Genomic DNA, 21,764 nt, shown 5'->3' on the forward strand with positions numbered 1-21,764 from the left:
GGATCTGGAGGCGTGCAGCGGTGCACTCCCACGGACTAGGAGATGTGCGGCGGGTGTGGCTGCGGCGGATCCGGAGATGTGCAGCGGCGCCACTCCACGGACTAGGAGATGTGCGGCGGCATGGCTGTCGCGGATCTGGAGATATGCAGCGGTGCGGCTGCCGCAGTTCTGGAGATGTGTAGCGGCGGTATGGCTGCCGCGGATCTGGAGATGTGCAGCGGCGCGCGTGCCGCAGATCTGGATGTGTGGGGATGAGGTCGTGCCCTCTCCTTCCCCCTCCATCCGGGTGTCGGAATCTAATCAACGGGTCAGGATGTACGCAGTCGCGAAAAAATTGTTTTTTAAGAGAAGAGGTTCAAAGTTGTTCAAAGAAGAACTTCAAAAGTTGTGAAAACATGTTACGTTATTCAAGAGCGAATGACTGGTGTTCAAGCCCAGAGGCGATCTGTTGCGATATGGGCGACCTCCCTCCCCCCCCCCCTCCCGCAATCGTCGGTAACTTCCCTCTCTTCTCTATAAGCCCCTAAAAACCACCCATTGAGTCCGGTTAGCGTGCGTTTGAATGAAACAAGCTACGTGTGTATAATTGCACCTATCTCACGCCGTGAAACTAGGAGAGTGTCTCCGGGTGGTGTTCCCGGGATCGGCCCTTGGCACCGGGATCCGTTTCATACGCGCTGCGGGTCCCGTTGCGGGGAGAGACGTCACACATGCGTCATCTGGGCGCTGCACATACAGCAAGTCAGACATTTGGCCTCGGAGCTGGCGCTCTCTTTCACGTCTGTGAAAATCTGGATCCGTTTCACACTGACTGCGGTTTTGAAAAATAGCGTAAAATTGCCCCCGTCGTGGTCTGGGAAAGATGTTGGACTGGTAATCCAACGACACTGGGTAGGAGTCCCATAGCGGGACGCTGTTAAGCCCGTCTGATATGGGATGGCAAATGGCCAACAAGGGTCAGTCCGGGTGTGTGGTGGCCGTGCCGCAGCATTGTGCGGCACGCAGATATCTCCTCCGTATGTCCGTCAAAGGGTAGATGCAAAGTTTTCCGTCGAACGTCGAACGTGATATAGTTATGTTGGTGGGTTCAGTATACATACAACAATATTTGCTTAGCAATTGCCCACAAACCAACGTCGCCCATGCGAAATATTCTGAACGTTATTTTGATGGTAGCTCGTCTCCGTTTATGTTAATCTGTATCGAGATTTACCGCACGGGACTAGAAAGTCCAGTGTGTTTATACAAGCGATGGCTAAGAGCTCAGCTACGTTCAAGGTGCCAGCTCACGCCGTTGAGAAACTGCAACTGAAAAATGTCAGGATTGGGAGATCTGGACCCCTTCCCGAACAGAAAAAGATGAAAATAAGATAATGCGATGGTTCTGAGCTGTGCCGATGGGTAGGCGGATCCACTCGGCTGGACACACCTAATAGAAGTGAGGCGCGATTGAACGGCGATGGTTTCTGCCGATCTGGACTGCAGGGTAGCTAAGCCATATGAGATGGACAAACAGAGCCGCGGTCGTCCAACAGGTCAGCCCAGTGAGCAGTTTAATGGGGTGGCCCGTAACATGCGCTGATAATGTTTTGGTTCGGTCTCGCGATGTTGCCTGTCAGTGTGTTCTTCCAGGCCCGGAGCATTGCCCGACAGTGTCCAGTCATGTCGCATGACACCGTGTTGGTCCAGTGTCTTGACGCTGTCCCGTGATGTCGCCTGCACTGTGTCTGTCCAGTCACTTGACATCGACCGACATCGGTCAGTCTTGTCATGTCGCATGGTGCCGTGTCGGTTCAGTCCAGTGACATGGTTCGCACTGTGTGAGCCGAGTCCCATGGCATCGCGCGATGCTGTCCGTCCCGCCTTGTCATTATGCCGCCTGATTTTGTCATTCCAATCACGTGATATCGCCGGGCACCGGGAATTCGCCTCCGCAATACGTCGTGACATTGTGTCATCCTGGTCCTGTTACATCGGCTCTCAGGGTGTCAGCTCAGTCCGGCGGTATCGCCTGACACTGTGTCGGTCCCGTCGGTGATGTCGTCTGACAGTGCGGCCGACGCGGTGGTGCCGAGCGCGCGGCCGCCGACCAATCGGCTAATGAAGCAGGCGGGGGCGGCGGCGCGGCTAGTCGCCATCAGCATGACGGGTGGTCGCCGCGTGACCCGGCCCGGCCCTGCCCCGCTCGGCCCGGCCCGGCCCGGCCCGGCCCCCCGGCCGCCCGCCCCCCCGCCCCCCGCCCCGGCCCCCCCGGCCCGCCCCGGCCCGCCCCGGCCCTGTCCGGCCGGTCCGGTCCGGTCCGGTCCGGTCCGGTCCGGTCCGGTCCGGTCCGGTCCGGTCCAGTCCAGTCCGGTCCGGTCCGGCCTCGCCCCACCCCGCCTCTCTCCGCCCCGCCCCGCTCGGCACGGCCCGGCCCGGCCCGGCCCGGCCCGGCCCGGCCCGGCCCCGTCCGGCCCCGTCCGGTCCCGTCCCGCCGCTGACTGGCCGGCCGTCGGCAGGACCTGGTGCGGCAGATGCTGCACGTGGACCCGGGCCAGCGTGTGACGGCGTCAGAGGCGCTACGCCACCCGTGGGTGATGGGCCGCGCCGCGCTGCCCGACGTGCGCCTCGGCCTGGCCGCCCCGGACCTGCGCTCCGTCAAGGTACGTGGACCGTCGCGCGCGGCCGCGCCGATCCCGGCCCACACTCGCCGCTGGCTGGGGCGTATCGTCCGAGCTGACGCGCTGGTCAGACTGCACCTGCCGACTCCAGGTGAATGGTGAGAAAAAGAGACCTGATAAGTCAGCTGCCGGTCTTCGCCTTCATTCATTTCCGGTGGTGTTTTTGTGGTGCGATGGTGCTGGCTTCGGTTTCATCTGCTGCCAACGACGTGAAGCCCGAGGCGTGATCCGGAAGAGATGTCGAGCGGACGGACGGACGCGGCTGGGGTGGCGCTGCGCCGTCCCCACCGCCGACAGAGAAGCGGCCAAGTTGTGTGGCGGCCGCCGCCTGGTGCGGCCGGCGGGCCGTTGGCGTCCCGCCGGCGCGCCTTCGCACGCCTCGCTTTGTCTGGATTTCCACTGGCCTGGAGCGTCTGTGTGGCCGAATCCGGCCTAGCTGCTCGGTTCGACTTCGGAGATTGGCTGGCTGGCGCCGGCGGCCTGCTGACGCTTATGCCCGGAGGCGAGCATCTCAGCCGTTCCGGGCGACTCACGTGACGCTTGAAGGGAGCTGTGCCCACATGCTTTGTACTTTTCGCGCGTAGTTAACACGCGGGCCGGGTGGCCGGCTAGATACCCTTCGCTACGGTTGGGGGGGTCAGTTTGACCCCCCTGAGATCTCGGGAACTTTGCCAGAGTTAGAGACAACCAAATTTACCGGTGTGTCAACCTGTACGCGAACTCACTTAGGTCAAAAGTTTCAGGTTCCTAGGTCATGACCTTTGGGTCAAAAAAGTCAGACAAGGTCAAGTTACAATCTGGTCCCCAAAGTGCCCCCAGAACGTAGATAACCGTTTCTAAGCAAAGGTCACATTCTCATTTAAGGTCAGATGACCTTGTTTGACGTTTTGAAGGTCGAGGTGACCAAATTCATTCAAGATTGCTCTTAGTTTTTGCAGTTGACGAAGGGACAAAGATAACGCTAGGCAGTATGTTCCAAAACAAAATGTTGACCCAGGTAATTTTGGATCAGTGACCTATTTTGACCTCCAAGAATTCCATGGGAGATGATAATGCGGTTCCTGCTATCAATAAACTCGAAATGAGCACCAGAAACTATCCCATACAGCAAGCCTAGAGTAATAAAACAGGTTGGTTTTGACCTTGGTGTGACCTTTATATCTGACTTAGGTCAGTGTAATTTGCTCATTTGACTGTCGTGTTGCCTAAGAAAGCATCGACGACGAAATTCGAAAAGCACCGTACGAAATTCAACAATTGCTCAAAATGGCTGGTAACTTATCATGGCTGAACGCCGTCTTGCGTGCACCAGTATCGTCCATAGCGCGGCATGGCATACGGGATACTAAAAGAAGGAAGAAGGCCAGTGGTGTTCTGAAAATGTTGGCCGCATCATCGGGACTCAAAAATAAATAAAGATAATTCGCTCATGCCATCCTGCTGGTGACAAACCGCTGCGCTTCCTAGGGATATTGATATTTAATGGCAGCTCCTGAGGTCTGACCAGAGCATGTTCCTGAAATATTTTCCAAAGTTGGGGTGCTCCCTCGAAACCGGCTGGTGTCCGCCTCCGACAGCACATGTCGACAGTCAGGGACGACCGAACGAGTCGAGGCGTCACCAGAGGCTTCTTGCCGTCCAGGCTTGGCAGGCCTCTCCTCTCTCCACTCTCCTCGCCGAGTGGCATGCTTTGCCGCACTTCTTGTTTGCCGGCATGGTTGCCGTTCAGATAGGGGTGCGAGTGGATATGCATTTCCCTCACTTGTGGCTAGGAGGTATTATTCCTTGGAGATGCATCAGTTCTAGTTGTATGCGCGGAAGACGCTGAAATTTTTGGTGGGGCAAGCGTCACATAAACGTCGCTCGATAATAAATGACAAATAGGAATGGATCAGCGAACGTAGCAAGCTGCAAGTCTGTCCAGGGTGCTGGGAGGCACTGATCACGGTATCACATACATATGTCGAAAATAATAGTTGTTCGACCAGTCAGGCTCCTAACTATAAGCCCGACCTGAGCTGTCGAATTTTTAACAGATTGCTTCTGTATGAGGCACGTCGATCTGCGTCGCCCGTGTTACGAAGGTCAGCTATTGACACTGCTGGTCGTCACTCGTTGTGTGAACCGAAAAGCCAGTAGTGAACTGCCCGCCGTGGTCTCGTCTTACTGTATTAGCCTTCACTAATTATAAATAATTGTTAAGTGTAATGAGGGTACTGAAGATGATGTACTACTCGGGATTTCGATGTTTTTTTTAAGTTGTTAAGCTCTAAATGCGATACGACGGCGCATCGGTGTGTGGAGCGTAGCTCGTGGTGCGGAGGTCCTAGAGCGTGCTTCAGTTGCACTGCCTCTCAGCATTGGAACGTCATGGTGGTCATGGCGGGGGCATGACCCGCGAGGGGCGAGAACGCTCCAGCTTCGATGCCGTGCACTGCGGAGAGGGCAGCTCTGTTGCACGCGTCGTGTCCAAACGTGCGGCAAGCGGCGGGCCGGCTGGTGGTTGACGGGAGCTGACCACCAATCCGCTCCGGTCGATATCATGCTGCGCTGGGCCGGCCTATTTTCAGCTGCCAGGTGTCGCGCCGTGCGCAGTCTGAGCACCTTCTGCGCATCAGGACTCGGCAGCTTGGCTCCAAGCTAGCCGGGATGCTTGGCTTGCATTAGACGGCGAGCCGTTCGCTGCAGCCGGCGTTTTTGCAGGGATCCCCCAGCGGCGTCGTGTTGTGTTTCACGGACAGGTTGGCCGGAGCGACTGGGCTGTCTTCCAGGCAGCTGTGGTTTGAGCCGTATTTCGGGGAACGCATAGTCGCATTACGGGCGTGGTCGCGCGCGGTGCCCGCCCTGTGTTTTGCCGGCGCTGCTGCGCCCCGGTGGCACCGTCGCCAGTGTGGTGCGCGCTGCTGTCACCGTCCCGATCTGACGTCACCGTCCCACGTCCGCCGGCAGGCGGCCATCACAGCCACGTACCGGGCCATCAACCAGAGCGCGCACACGCCCAACCTGGGTCCGGTGGCGCTGTCGGAGCTGGCGCGGCGGCGGCGCAAGTCGCGCCGCTCCTCCTCGGACGTGTAGCGCCGGCCCAGCCGAGCCGAGCTGCCCACTGCCGCCGGCTGCCCCGGCCGCCCCCGCGCCGCGCCGGTCCGCGCGCGCCTTGTGGCTACCTCGCCGGCGACCCCCGGCTCGCGACGGGCCGCGCCGCACTCGCGGCCATCAGCGCCGCCACCACCGGCGGTGATGCTAGTTTTGTAACGGCCATCATCTTCCAGGTGCAGGGTGTCGGACGGGCAAGAGCGTTTCGTGTTAGCTGCGGCCCGCCGGCATTCGACGTTCACATTCCATTTATCTGGTGTACGAAAATACGCTTCAAAGCCGGCCCTGCGATGGTTGGTGCGTTTGAGACCAGATTGTGGGCGAATGTTTATGTGACATCCACTCGATGACGTTGTGCTATCATACAAACACTGATTTCGACGCCCCAAGTCATTGGTTCAGTGCGTGATCTACTTATGAGTGGCGGTTGATTTTTTAGAGCTTAGTAGTTTGGTTAGCCCGATGGGCGGGGTGGCTAAACAGGACCGAACGGCTGTCGACCCGGTGAGGTCCGAAGCGCGACGCTCGGTCCGGCCTTCGATGCCGCCGGCGGCCGGTGGACGACGCTCCCCGACGCCCCGGCAGCCCCCCACCCGGTCCCCGGGCTGACCAGGTCCCGCCCGCCGCCCATCGGGGCCTCCGGCGCGGCAGCGGTCACTGGCCGTGGCCGGGCAGCTGGCCGACTGCCCGACCGGAGGTGCTCCGTGTGACTCATCACTGATGCGGCGGCCGCTACTGTATCATTGATGTTTTAAAGTGAAAATATACCAACGTCTTAGCAGAGTTTGCCGGGTTTCTGAACGGCTTTCAGCTCTCCCGTCAGTTGGGACTGTCAGATGCTTGTCACTGTCTCGATGAGTTTGCCATGCAAAGTTGGCGGGCTTTGCGGAGATGGGCGGCTCGTGTCTTGTGTGGATGAAGATCGATGTATGGCGACACTAACCCATAGCTAATATCATCGATATTAGGTCATCTGTGGAACCTCGTACTGTACAGCCTTCATCCAATCCAGTCTTCATCCAGCCCAGTCATCAAGTCCAGTCCTTACCCAGTCCATTCAGTCAGTTGGGAAGGAAGGGAAGTTGGGTCACCTTTTTGACCTGAAGGAATAGAACCTGTCCCGTGAAACACACAAGAAGGCATTGAAGTGAAGAAAAACAATTTCCCCTTGCGAAATATACAGGGAAATTGTGGTTAGGAAAATGTCAGCTACACTCACAGGGTCTGCTGCAACTGCTGCTGCAACGCTGATAGCCGGAGGGTCCGAGGACCATCGCTAAAAGCCAGCAGGAGAACCTGAAGGTCACCGATGGTCACGGTCATCACTGAGCATGGCCGATGGCCGAGGGGGATGTTTTGAAATCACCATTGATATCAGAAAATGTATTAACACGCCTATTTGACACGCTTATCGACAGGCTGAGTGCGTCGTAAAGCCTCAATGATACGCGCCTATTCTATGCTCACAGCGTGGCGTTTTCGTCCTAATGCGCGCGCTGGGGGCATATCAGGAAGGCAGGTCTGAAGGTGGTGGGACTAATTCTGATCCCTTTCGCACGCCAGCTGTGCTCAGAGCGGCGCTATTTCCATAAATTTTCGTAGAATGATGGCAGACGGACTATTCTTTAATCTGCGCCCGGCCGAGGGTTCGAGACAACCGTGCCCGGCCGGGGGTTCGAGACAACCGTGCCCGGCCGGGGGTTCGAGACAACCGTGCCCGGCCGGGGGCAAGTCGACTCCCCCCCGTGGAGACCTCCACTTCCAGACGCCGTATGAGAAAGAAAGATACTGTTGTGAAGGTGTCGTGAAATCATGAAGACCGCACACCAAATGTTTTACCTTAGGTCATATGTGAGGTCACCAGAGATCACGGGAGGTCGAAATCAGTCGTTCGGATAGATGTAGGTAAAAATTATGCTACCACGTCAAAACGGATACCGAGGGTACGGACATAAGCATTAACACTGGGGATTCCATTCCGACCCTTGATGTTTCCTCCACAAGGGCCAGGTCAGAGAAGGTCACCGCTCAAAATGAGTACCAGCAGCCTGCAAGAGTGGCATTTTTCACAATGTGCTTCCGACTAAGCATATTTTTTGGGTGCAGCTGCGAAACAAAAGTAGGCCAGACACAAAAATATATTTTAGGCTGATCTAAAGGTCACCTGAGGTCATCTTAGGTCAAATTGATAGCCATTCAAATTGGCAAAATTTGAAGTGCCTACCGTGTCCACGTGACCAATGTTGTTGTGCATCTATGGGTACTTAAGATCGCATAGCTGTGGTCTACATCATGCATAGTCCCTTCGACCCTTGGCAATGTAGTTGTATTAAACTGGGAACCGGCAGGTTGGTACAAGAAGCTATACGTTATCAGTCTCACAAACACGATAGTGAGGTAGTCGCATGAATCGCACTCGTTTATCTAGCCTCTCCTCTCCTGAGAATGTAAATTGTTGACCTTGGATAACCTCATATGAGTTTGCATTGTCCTCGTGTGAGCTATGGTGACCTCATTATGCATTAGTTACAACGTGTTTTCAGTGCGGTGTTCGAATTCTGCATAAAAATTGCGTTATAAAAGCCGCCTATTTTTAGCTCATCGTGTGTTTCAAAAGGCACCCATAGACATAGGTCATGACCTCGGCCAAGGTCACGTTCTCTGTGGTTATCTGATGGCTGTACATGCGAGTTAGTACTCTTCCTGTTATACAAACAAAACTACACAAAGGTACGTACAAATTTGAATGATTTACAAAAAATAGCAAAAATTTACCTGTGTTCAGGTCACTGACGTAGCCTGCTTTGAAATTTTGAACGATGCAACCTGAAGGTACTATTGCTTTATGTTACTATAACAAGTTCGAACAATGGCGAATGGCCCACGAAAAGTAGTGTGTGGTCAATTTTGTTAAAGGTTGAGCTCTTCGACCTGACGTAGGTTACTGATCTTGGCTGATCAAAACTTCAGATTCGCACAGATGACCTTAAATTGATAGGTGAAGAGGTGCTGAAAATTGTGTGCTGCTGCGAGCCTTTGTTTTTGACCTGTGTTCGGAAAACCATAAGGGGAAGTTACCCTGCCCTGGTCGGGCACGGTTTACAGGCCATCTCACCGTAGCCGTAGGGCAAGCAGTATAGAGACACGGACAGGAAACAAATTTCGGTGGCAAACCACCACCAAACATGTGTAAAAGCGGGAAGACGCCTTGTTTGGTCAAGACAAAGCCCATTGAGGACATGGACCTAGCTAGACCCGTAGCCAGGTTTGGGGCAGGTAGGTTTGGTCTGAGGTCAGGCTCGAAGGCAGGCTTGACTGGACCTGGCATAGCTTGATAGCACAATGATATTGTGTTTGTATATCCGACGGCTGGTACATTGACTAGCGGGGTCGAACGTAGGGATCATGCTGGGTTAGCGTGCTCGTCAGCTGCCGTGGACTGGTTATTGTGTGTGCAACTGTTTTGACTGAAAAATTCGATACGTTAGATATTTTTCGCGGGTATCTGTCGAACAAAATTGACGAAGCGTACTGCTGAAGCGCGAACTTTGTAAGTGTCTATGCAGACATCTGAAACCACAGGCGTATCACGTGTCCCTTATCTTATTCCTCTGTCGTCCCGCTGGGTACCCGCATACCCCTGCGAACGGCAGCGTTCGCGTCCGTCGGATGGGTGGTTTTTTGACATGGCGAGATGTCGGAGGGCGGTCTGAGCGAGGGGTCCGCGCTCCGGTGAACCGTTTCAGAATAGCATCGGAAGCACCCATCGCCCCGTGACCACGTGCCTGCACTCAGCTGTGACGTGGCCACGCCGCAAGCCCTCGTTCGTCGGTGCAGTCGGTCGGGCTCCCGCGCTGAACAGGTGCTGGGACTTCCGCAGTGTGTAATTTAAAAGTTACAGTTCACTGTGGCTGCTTTTGCGAGAACTTGACGCCCCTCCCCCAGGCCAATAGATACATCGAAAACAGCTCTTGGAGGTTCTGGTCTTAACGCTGTGCAAGAAGAACACATGAGTGGGGCATATCTCTCCCCCCCGTGCCTATATTACATGCGAGATGCGGCACATTGATTTGGCGCTGCCAGTCTCGAGTCCGCGCCATCGTCCACCGATCGGCGCGTGAACACCGTTCAGTTCGCCCCGTACGGCAGCTCGTGCCCGTCATCAGCCCGTGGCAGCGGACCGACATTCCGGCAGGAGTTCCGCAGCTAGGCTCCTGACCAGTCTCCTGTTCAGCACTCCAGTCCCTGTCACACTCACGAAGATCCAAACATATGGATCAAGTCCACCGATGGAAACTGCCGTGCACCACCTCATGCAAAACGAGAAGTCAAAAAAGGAGGCTGCTCAAGATGCTCCAAGAAATTCTCGAGCAGTATTTCTGCGCAGCGGGAGTGACAAGGTCTTCTTATTGATACAATTACTCCCGAGGATCACCTGAGAGACAGCATTGCAAGATGTTAGATGACCTCGCTGAGCGGCATGTACAGGGGCATGACGCGTTTGCACCACATCCTAGAAATGTTGTCAGATTAGCACGAGGCGGCGGCCAAGGAAGTAGGCGCGCCGACCAGGGTTATCGTGAGTTAAATGGGATGATCTGCTCATAAAGCACAAAACTTCCACTTACCCACGTCGTTCCCCGATGCCGTAAATCAGCAACACCTTCCACCAGCTATTCAGCCCACCGCTGACACCAGGACAACTCAGCGCTTTCCCAGCTGTGCTCATCCTCAAGAATAGTGCACTCTTGAGCATCAGCACAGCTCAAAATATGAAGCTTCGTCAATGTGATTGTTATTTAGCACTAGAGCGCTGTTTGACCAGCACCTCGCGGCATATTGAATGTCGTTAACTCAACATCAGAACTTTGGACTCATAATGGTGTTGGTTAACACCTCACAGCAAGATGGCAGCCGAAAACGTTAAAACCCTCGCTATTCTGGATGTCCAAGTCATTGTTCTACGTGACTCGCCGACGACAAATACCCGCGCGAGGCGGGACAGTCAAATGCTCTGCTTGACAAGGGCTAAAAATTATCGGTCAAATCCCTACATTGCTGACATGCTCAGCCCTAGCCATTACAATAGACCCTTTTGTCCTTATTTTCGTTTACAAACGTGTGGAGAGTCCGTGTAAACAGAAAAACGTTGCGAATGATTGCATTCCGGGAGAAGGGAATGTCAGGCGCACATCCGTACCGACTCTCGGTACGACTCTCGACTGGAGAGTCGAGAGCCGAGCACCATATACCGAATGGTGCTCGGCCTCAATATCCCGTACCAAACGATCCGGGCCTCTCCCGTAACACAAAGCTGATGTGTAACGCAGCGCTCTTTCTCACCTCAGCTTTCTTTGCATAGCAAAACGTTAGGATTCAGACAGACTGCTGTAATTTCCAACTGTATAGAGAAGCGGGGCTGCAGAGAGAAGGTGACGAGGTGTGTGTGTGTGGTGTGTTGTGTGTGTGTGTGTGGTGTGTGTGTTGTGTGTGGTGTGCGTGCGTGCGTGCGTGCGTGCGTGCGTCGGCGTGCGTGCGTGCGTGCGTGGCGTGCGTGCGTGCGTGCGTGCGTGCGTGCGTGCGTGCGTGCGTGCGTGCGTGCGTGCGTGCGTGCGTGCGTGCGTGCGTGCGTGCGTGCGTGCGTGCGTGCGTGGCGTGCGTGCGTGCGTGCGTGCGAGAGAGAGAGAGAGAGAGAGAGAGAGAGAGAGAGATATAGAGAGCGAGGAGAGGATATAGAGATAGAGAGATCGAGCGATATAGAGAGAAGAATAGATCATCTCGCGATCTCTCGCTCTCGCCCTCTCTCTCTATCTGCTCTCTCTCCTCTCTCTCTCTCTCTCGCTCTCTCCGCGCTCTCGCTCTCTCTCGCCTCTCTCTTCGCTCTCTATCTCTCTCTCCTCTCTCTCTCCTCTCTCTCTACTCTCGGCCTCCCTCTCGCTCTCAGCTCTCCTCCTATCGGCTCTTCTCGTCTCTCTCCTCCCTCTTCTCTCTTCTCTCGCTCCTCTTCTCTCTCGCTCTCTCTTCCGCCTCTCTCTCTATTTCCTCTCCCTGCCGTCCTGCCCTCAATCCGCGGCCTGCCTGTGACGGCGCTGAGGCTTTATCTCCACCGGCTCTGGCTGCCAACGCACTGGCTTCCGCATAGCGATGGCTGCGCTCGGTGCAGGCGGGCCGCTGTCCATTGATCGGTGAGCACTGGAAACAGGCGGCGCAGCGCTCCCCGGGGGGTCGGAGGTGACTCGGCCCGGCCCAGGTCAGCGGCGTCGGCCGCGCCCAGGCACGCCCTGCTCGTGCGCCCAGTCACTACTGGTGGACGCAGGTCAGTTGCGTCCGTCTGAGGGACTTGGCCGAGTACATTTGTCGATGCAGCGCCGGACCAGATACACAGGCCACGCCTGTTCCGGGTCGGATCACTTGGTCATGGCGGCACGGCATTCACTGCATCGGCCACGGACTGGGTACACCGGTCACGGACGGGCTACATCGGTCACGGACTGGATACACCGGTCAAGGACGGGCTACATCGGTCACGGACTGGGTACACCGGTCAAGGACGGGCTACATCGGTCACGGACTGGGTACACCGGTCACGGACGGGCTACATCGGTCACGGACTGGATACACTGGTCATGGACCGGATACATCGGTCACGGACCGGACACACCGGCCACGTTCTGGATACACCGGTCACGGACCGGATACAGCAGTCACGGCCCGGATACACGGGCCACGGACCGGATACATTGGTCACGGCCCGGATGCATCGGCCACTTTCTGGATACACCGGTCACGGACCGGATACATCGGCCACGGACCGGATACATCGGTCACGGACCGGATACACCGGCCACGGACCGAATACATTGGTCACGGCCCGGATACATCGGCCACTTTCTGGATACACCGGTCACGGACCGGATTAACAGTCACGGACCGGCCACGGACCGGATACATCGGTCACGTATCGGAGGTGTCGGTCATGGACCGGATACATCGACAAAGTACCGGACGTGTCGGTCATCGACCAGATACATCGACCATGGACCGGATGTGTTGTTAATAGTGGCCCGTCCAGGCTCATCTGTAAGGCAGTCCGGTTCAGACGCATGAGCCACGAGTATCCCTTGGTCAAATACGTCAGTGACAAAAGCCAAGGAGCGGACGCACCGGCAACCGGTACAGACGCATTAGCTACGGGTACCCCCTGGTCAAATACGTCAGTGACTATATGCAAGGTGCGGGCCCAATGACCACAGACACCCCGGTCAGATATAAAGTTGAAAATATTCGCTTCAGGACTGCCAGCGGGCGCGGGCAGCTGCGCGAAGGGGGGGGGGGGGACGAGTGGCGTTTCCCGGCCGGTTATCCGCCGCCGGCCGGTGATGGCCGCAAGCGTGAACCAGAGCGGCGGCGGTCGCGTGACCCACCTCAGCTGGCAGATCGGACGAGTGGGCGGTGGGCTGGCGGTTTCCGGGCGATAGAGACCGATTATTTATCTGTCATTATCAGGAGAGGGGATTAGATTGAAGCGCTCCGCCTTGGCGCCAATCCACTGATCGCACCATGCCGTGCTGTATCACGTTCAGGCTCGGCAATCAACAACAGCATCGGACGCAGTGGCTCTAGGTCATACATGTGGGTTGGTAGGCCTAGATCAGGTCAGCATCGACAGCAGGCCTGGCGCAACTAACGGGTGGCGAGGAGAATGTTATGTTGATTTGGTATGAATATGACGCACTAGCAGGTATTTTTCGTTTCGTTCCTTAGCCCATGTTCTGGAATCTGGGTCATCTGTCTCGGATTCACTTTACGCTATAGCGCTGCTCGGTAGGGGAGGGAGACAGGAATTATCAATGCGTATTTGCCGACGAGATCCAGTGTTGCGACTCAAAGGCAGTTCAGGGCCCACCAAAAAAGTTTCTGGGACAGGCGCGTGCTGAACTAAAATGAAAGACGTAGTGGCAAGGCAAGATAAAAAAGAACGACGGAGAGGATCGCAAAAGTCGAGTCTCTCATAACTAAGGACCCGTCATGATTCATCCAACGGATGACCTAGGAAATGCGCGCCAGAGACAATCGGACGCCGATCCCGGAGAACAACCTAGAACTATGCACTTCCCAAAAAAGTGTCCATGTACAAGAAGCTGCCAGAGGTCGGTAAACAACAGCAAACGACGTTTTCCGCCTGGCTTTAAGATGGAGCGCGGCCCCAGCGGTCGGGGCCTACACGGCTCCCGGCGGCCGCGGCTAGACACAGCGGTGCCGGCGGCCCCCGGCCATATGCTCTGGTCACACTGGGCCCCGGCGGCAGCACCACCTTTGGGCGCCAAAAGCTCCAGGCTGACCTGCGTGCGTGACGGGCTCATCGTTTGTATTTGTCTTCCATGATTACAGTGATTACAATGATTACAATGTCTTCCATGATTACAACGTGGAGTTGCATCACGTGACGTGACTTGGTCACGCATGAGACCGAGAGAAGCCCTGTCGCTTTGATAACAAATTTGGGATTTCTTTAGCTTCATGACCTTAATAGACGATCAAAAAGTAGAGGCTGGTTTGCTCGCCTTTCCTGCATGTAGCTGTATGGTGCGCGTTGTCACAAGTGATGCGTTTTAAAGAAGCCGACCTCGAGTGTCATGTCCTGCGTTGCCCTGCCACTTAGCTGTTGGTTCTGCGCTTTGCGTGGGCTTTAGCTTCAGCCGGGAGCACCCTGCTCGTCCAGCGTGACGATGCAAAAATATCGGATGGGAAGACGAGAAATATATGACAAAGATAACAAGCAGCTTAAGGTAATAATGCGACCTTATGACTTGCTACATGGCTTAGATGACGCGTAATGACGTCGCATTAAGCCATCTCTGCACATGCCATCCAGCGGACCAGCAGATCCGCAAGTGTGGATGTGCGGTGCGCACAGTTCAGCGGCGTGCGGCGCGAGCGTGCCACCGCCAGCGATGATGGGCCGCCAGCTCGCCGCCATCCGGGGCCAGACACCCCGCTGACGTCACCAGTTGACCTCTGTGTGACGTCACCCGCCGGGAGCAGTCTCAATAGCGTGACGTCATGGGCGGTGGGACCGGCGCCAGCCAGCGGGCCGGGCTGTCAGCTGGCGAGAAGGCTTCCGGAGGAGCGCGCCCAAAACTCGAGCGCTGCTGGCAGCCGGCGGGCTCGCCCCACACACCGAACTTCGGCTCGCCAATGGAGCACCTTCGACGACGGGTCTTGGTCCGGCCCCCTGGGACCGAGGCAGACCCACCGCCAGGCGTGGGTCTGAGCCAAGGTACCAGAGTCCACAGCCGGGCCCTGGTGTCCGAGGTCTGCGTCTCAGGTTACGCTTTACGTATGAAATCAGTCCGAGTCTCATGACCGCGAGTTCGAGGCAGATTCTAATCGTTTTCACGGCACAAAGACCCAAGCTGAGTTCGACTGGCACGAACTTAAGCCTAGGTCTGAGTCCTAAAGCCTTATACACGCTTTATCAGTTCCTTACGGGATCGTACGGGACGGGAGAGCCTCATATTTTCGTAACGGGCCAATATTGTCAGCAACAGTAGTAGTAGGCCGTTAATGTTTTCTAACCTAACTAAACCATATCTGTCGCTTGCCAAGGTCAGCAGTTGATGTTTTCATGTTATTCACGAAGCCTATTGGACCGCTGGATTAATCATAACCCATCTGCCTTGTCCATAACCAGTCTGGGCCGCGCAATCCAACCCAAACTAACACGGAAACGTCTATCCACATTTCGCCAGCCAGATAATCTCTTAACAATGTATGTGTTTCGGACTGCACCTTAATCAGGTTCCCGGAATTTGCTCGTTCGCTGTTGGCCCACGTACTTTGCCCTGGGTCTGATTCCGACTGCACTGTTTCAAGCTGCTGAGTTCAGGTCCCAAAGCGTCACCACACGATGTGCGACGGTTTCATTGGTAAAATGAAGATATAAGCATAGGAAGATCATGTTATTGTTCTCATTTTTCTTCATGGTCAAATAGCAATCATTGACAATCATTGTACCTTACAGACGAACATAGGTACGAACGTCGGAACTGTGAAGGAACATGGACGGTAGCCAGATATTCAGCGTACATCTAACAAAACGAGACGGCGCGTAAGTCAGGTAACATAACGTGATCTCATGCACTCTGCTATGTTAACTGATTTGTATGCTTCCATCGACAAAATGCGTTGACAAGCGATCTTCAATGGTGATAATTGTACCTCCACTCTATCATTCCTTCTTCCCTCAGTGAGAAATACATCTGACAAATGTTTTATTCAGTCTTTCTGGGATTATGAAGCTGGTGCGAAAATATAGCGTTTTTGGCATTACAATAATAAAGCCGGATAACGTGTGCCCTAGCTGCCTTAAGGCTCGATCACTATTTTAGCATTTAGAGCAATCTCTAGGCAAGATATCAGAGTGGCTTGAGAAGCATCAACGTACAGTGAAATGGTTGGTGTGCATGGTGCAGTACATTTACAAGTGAGCTTGAGCTCATTATGTTATCAAACGCGTCGTTAAGATCCAATAAAAAGCACATGATCAAATCCGCTTTTATCCAGCTTTCTCTCCTGAACGCCCCACTAACCGAAATGTGTAGATTGGTTCACAATTAAGAATGGAGAGTCCACTCTCCAGTGGTCGGTCCAGTCCGGAGAGTCCAGTGGTCCGTCGCCTTGAGCTCGTGGACGATGCAATCGACCTAGTAGATTCTGAAATATCAATTGAGTTAAACTGATCCTTGTGCAAAATTTAAGCAGAATTCCACACGCGAGAAGCCGAATGTTAAGGGTTAAACCAGGAGGGTGCACTTCAAAAGCAAAACTGTGTTTTATCATGACGAACGAGCTCAATAACAATCCGGTCACTTCGTAGCGAATTCGTAAATAATTTCGCCGTTTTCGAGTTCGTGTGCAAACTGCAGATGCTGTCAACCGAGGTCGTTCTATTTGCGCGTGTTCGAATGACCATGCATATGTGTCTATATAAAAATAATGCGGTATGAATCATTTCAATATGCAAATGTTTGCGTATGGAGACGTTTTCTATCTCGGGTCTTAAGATAATACGTTGTTATCGTTGGTAGTATTTGGCGGAGACACTAGTACTGCCCAATATTGGTTTGCAACGCCACAAAGAAAACAGAATATTGATGGAGGGAAGCGGCACAGATGAAGACTTTCTAGTGTGGGACTAAGCATCGTACTATAAAGAAAGCTCCAAGGTCGAAGGGGAAGCCGTTGTTTTAAGGTCCATGCAAAAGTCAGGGTGACATCCTAAATGAACTTATTTTATCAAGAGCGGCCTGCCTCCTGGCTCCTGGTTGTTCGGCATGACAAGTGCTGTGCCAAAAAGAGCTGACCTTCAATACGTCATGAGGTACGAGCCACCATGCCACTCGAGACCATGAACACTGCCGGAAACGTATTTGCATAACATGCATATCCAAATGATTGCTTAAGATTTTTGTCTGACTAGCTCTTCTGACGTACTGAAGGACGACTGCTTTCAGCTAGGAATTCATATCGTCTAAATGGACACCGTATTGCTGGGGCGGACCGCAGAGCGAACTGCACAGCGACCATACACAGCAGAGCAAGTGGAACGCGGAGAGAACTGCACAGCGACCTTAAACAGCAGAGCAGGTGGAGCACGGGGCGAACTACACAACGAACGTACACAGCAAAGCAGGTAGAATACGGAGCAAACTGCACAGCGATCATACGCAGCAGAGCAGGCGGAACGCAGAGAGAACCACACAGCAACCAAAAACAGCAGAGCAGGTGGAACGCAGAGCGAACTGCACGACGATACACAGCGGAGCAGCCGCAACGCAGGGCAAACTGCACAGCGACCATACACAGCAGAGCAGGCGGAAGATATTCGGAAGTCGGATGGTCGATGCACGACAGATTCCATGCAAAGATACCAAAACCCACGCTCCCTCTGAGACAGACGGTACATTCTGGCAGTTGTCTGGTGTTCCCACTCGTGCTAGTATGAGGGTGTTATGCAGTTGTCTGGTGTTCCCACTCGTGGTAGTGTGAGGGTGGTATGCAGTTGTCTGGTGTTCCCACCCGTGCTAGTGTGAGGGTGGTATGCAGTTCTCCCGTTCTGTTCCCACTCGTGCTAGTGTGAGGGTGGTATGCAGTTGTTTGGTGTTCCCACTCGTGCTAGTATGAGGGTGGCGTGCAGTTCTCCCGGTTTGTTGTTCCCACTCGTGCTAGTATGAGGGTGGTATGCAGTTGTCTGGTGTTCCCACTATTGGTAGTATGAGGGTGGTATGCAGTTGTCTGGTGTTACCACTCGTGATAGTATGAGGGTGGTATGCAGTTGTCTGGTGTTACCACTCGTGATAGTATGAGGGTGGTATGCAGTTCTCCCGGCCGGGCCGTTGTATGCAGTATTTTTTTCCTCCGCCTCCTAACATTGATGTGCACTTTACTTCCTTGCACGTGCCTCCGTTTTTCCAAGTGTGTCTTCACGGTTCCTTTTTGCTGCTTCCACGTTGCAGATGCGGTTAATCTATTTAGCCATGAAAGTTGTCTTACGGGATGACAACAGGCTCACACACGTTTGTGAAGCAAGCAAATGTAGCCCCTTTGCGCATGCGTACACCGGCAATGTTATATAGGTACTCAAGAGCTTGCGTTGCGAACATTGTTTCCCAACCATCTGCACTTTTACCTGATGGAGCTACTTTATGCAGAAACAACACCATTGGTTACATAAACAGTTCAGTTAAGTTCAAATGTACAGGACAAGTTGTCATGGCAGTTGACAATTGTGTGGTCCTTTAAGCTAGCAGGTGTAAGGTTAACTAGATATCAGTTTCACCTATCACCCGCTTAACACGTGCCAGCATGGGCCTGACGACTCGGCTATTCTCGAAATGACCCAATTCACGAGCTCTTCTTTAGCGTTTCCAGGATGAAACTCGTCGGATTATGCATCGGCACGTGCAAGCGGCAGTGCATTAAGACCGTGGACTCGGACGTCAGCCGACACGTGGAGGCGCGCGCGACCGGGCGCGACGGGCTGACCCGCCCTGCCCGCAGGCCCGGGCGGCCGGCTGGCGGGGCCCGGACGGCCGGCCGCCACGCGGGGGCGGGCGCGCCGCCGTCGGCGCGGCCGCTGTCGGGGTTTCGTCAAGCCGTTAGCCGGAACAGGCGCGATGTCTGGGTCTGGAGCGAGTTACGATGGCGGGGGAGGTCAGAGGCGCTGACGTCATAGCGTCGGGACAAAAATGGCGCGCTATAAATCCGACTTCGCCACACTGTCCGCCGCTGTGATAAATGAATGAATGTCACATAAATTAGTTTATCCCGAACAAAATGCTTTGCTGGCGCGGGGCAGGGCGCTGAGTGAACGTCCAGGCTGTCAAAAGAAATAGCTGCTGGGGCAGTGGTGCCTTTAGCCTTTTCGATCACTGCATATACTTGGCCCAGTGCGCGTTCAATTTCCGGTGAGTGCTTTCAATGCATGATACTTTACTGATAGTTTTGCTTCATCATTTAGCTAGAGCTGAAGATCCTGGAGGAAGCTCACAGCCACCTTTAGAATATACAAATGCACTAAGTCTGTGGTGTTTGTGAGATAAGTTGGACCCCAAAAAGGCTATGGACGATCCCCGCTCTGAGAGACAGTCTCCGGCGGTGAGGTCAGCAGCAGGCTCGCATATCAAGACCTGGTGCTGGGATCATAGCGATCTGAGCCGCAACACCTATGACGCTGGTCATACAGGACATAAAAGCTATGGACGATCCCCGCTCTGAGAGACAGCCTCCGGCGGTGAGGTCAGCGGCAGGCTCGCATATCAAGACCTGGTGCTGGGATCATAGCGATCTGAGCCGCAACACCTATAACGCTGGTCATACAGGACATAAAAGCTATGGACGATCCCCGCTCTGAGAGACAGTCTCCGGCGGTGAGGTCAGCGGCAGGCTCGCATATCAAGACCTGGTGCTGGGATCATAGCGATCTGAGCCGCAACATCGATAGCGCTGGTCATTCTTACCTACAGGAGATAAAGCTGACAGCTGGGCTACTCCACAACGTATCGACCGGCGCATATCACGTTTTTTTCAGATACAGGTGGCAATGTGTTCTTCGTATTCCCGATTTGTCCACTCTTGTCGCACAACTAGCAGCGTGATCAAACCAAGAGTACGCAAGGAAGAAAATGTTGGCAGTCCACACAGCGTCGCCTCATACGCTTTGTTCTCCATTGATGTGGCTTGTTTAATTCTTGGTATTGTAACAAAAACATTCACCTTTTTCGTTAGTCGTGACGCGTCATAGGTTACAGGTCATGACACATCATAAATATCACATGTCATACCTGTTAATGCCCAGCAATGTCCGATTGGTAACACTTCTTCAAGAGCCGTGCAACATTATTACCGCATCGCCACGGCCTTGGGAGGATCTATTAAGGTTAGAGTCTGCACAGAAAGGTATTTCAAGTGTTCATTTGACTCCTATGACTTAGGAGAAGGTGAGGCTCAATTGAGAGCGTATTCTTCTCACGACCGTTATGTGAGGGGTTCACGTCTGGCCCCCGGCCAAGAGGCTTAGTGTCACCGCGAAAATCAGAGCGATTTTCAAATCAGACCACAGCGATTTCAATACAATATGGCCTGAAACGTTGAATTTGTCGTTAAACCCGAATAATAACAAAAACAATTAATGTGACCTAACTTGAGCTGTCAAAAGTCCGTGCACCGTGGTTCCATGACCATTAGTCCACACAGCTCAAGCGTGAGCTTTCCAAGGGGTTTTCCCCCGGCCTGTAGTTTTTTGTTGATTTTTAGAGCTTGGGGGCCCCTGAGGCCCTCTCTCTTCGTTGGGTGAATGTGAAAAACAGCTGTAGGTCTTGTGTTAACACGCACTCGGGTGCGGGTCAATTTCAACCCCGCCCGAAGGTTTTTCCGGGGTGATTTCCGAACGGCGCGACGTGGCCGCGCCAAATTTTGCATAGCTGTAGACAGTTGAATAGTGGATCGTTTGGTATCAAAAATAAATATGTACCTAATACACGTTGTGAGGCAACTAGCCTGCGGCAGGCCAAATTCAAGCCATGGACTTAGCGAAGACCATTTCTTGGGAATGGCTTAATCTGATGCAACAACGAAGTGTTGTACAAAGCCATACATCTATGTGAAAGGTAGCGGTCAGACCAAGGTCAAAATAAACATGTTTTAGTTCTCTAGAGCCTGCTGTATGCGGTAGTTCCTTGTGCTTATCTGAATTTTCATAACAGGAACCGCATCATGACACTCGAAAAGTCAAACAAGAGTAATGACCTTGGATGAGCACCAGTGGATTCTTGCTTGGAACAGGTACCTAGTTTCACGGTGGTTGTATGAGAAGGTCCGGAAGCACTTTGGACACTAAACTATAGTTTGACATTGGTTGACCTTATTTGACCCAAAGGTCATAACCTAGCAGCCTTAGATTGTGGGAAGTGTGTTCACGTACAGGTCGACACACCCTATGAATTTCAAGTCAGCTCCCTTAGTTTCTGAAATATTAGGGGAGTCGAATTGACACCCCATCTGAACGAAGGGCATCCAACCGGCCACCCGGGGGCATATTAAGATAAAGCTGTTTAATACGGGGACATACTCCTCAAATGTGTTGGTATTGGGGTTTAATTGCACATTTAATAGGTCACATAATTTGACGTTAAAATCTTTCCGGCCGATTTCGACAGGAAGGAGGCTGTGCAATGCAGTCACACAACACCACTTATTCTAGCACACATTTAGCTTATCTTGAGATCGATCTGAAGTCGAGTTGAGGATCCACTGCAATTTGATTAGGTGTGTCCAGCCCATGATGGGTGAATTGGTGTTTGTTTGCGAATTCGCGATGCGACTAGGTGCTAAGATTTGCATCTAAATCTTAAAATTTGGCATACTTCTCCCCCTTTGATGCCGATTTCATAACGCTCCGACGTACTTTTCTGAACTTTGATATTTATGTGATGGCGATCAATGTTTGCG

The 21,764-nt window shown here is 53.6% G+C and overlaps 1 protein-coding gene across 1 annotated transcript in view; it reads left to right on the forward strand.

Moving 5' to 3' along the window:
- The window catches only part of S6kII (Ribosomal protein S6 kinase II), a gene marked incomplete in the record, with an annotated part of 223,434 nt that extends 217,689 nt beyond the window's left edge, over window positions 1-5,745 (forward strand). The window contains 2 exon segments of the mRNA XM_037225913.1: window positions 2,499-2,642; window positions 5,610-5,745. Coding sequence (XP_037081808.1) covers window positions 2,499-2,642; window positions 5,610-5,735 — 270 coding nt within the window.
- Window positions 5,746-21,764: the final 16,019 nt, after the last annotated feature.

This window comes from Pollicipes pollicipes, unplaced genomic scaffold, assembly GCF_011947565.3.
Source record: "Pollicipes pollicipes isolate AB1234 unplaced genomic scaffold, Ppol_2.1 Scaffold_5724;HRSCAF=6776_pilon_pilon_pilon, whole genome shotgun sequence".
NCBI classification, from domain to species: Eukaryota; Metazoa; Arthropoda; class Thecostraca; order Pollicipedomorpha; family Pollicipedidae; genus Pollicipes; species Pollicipes pollicipes.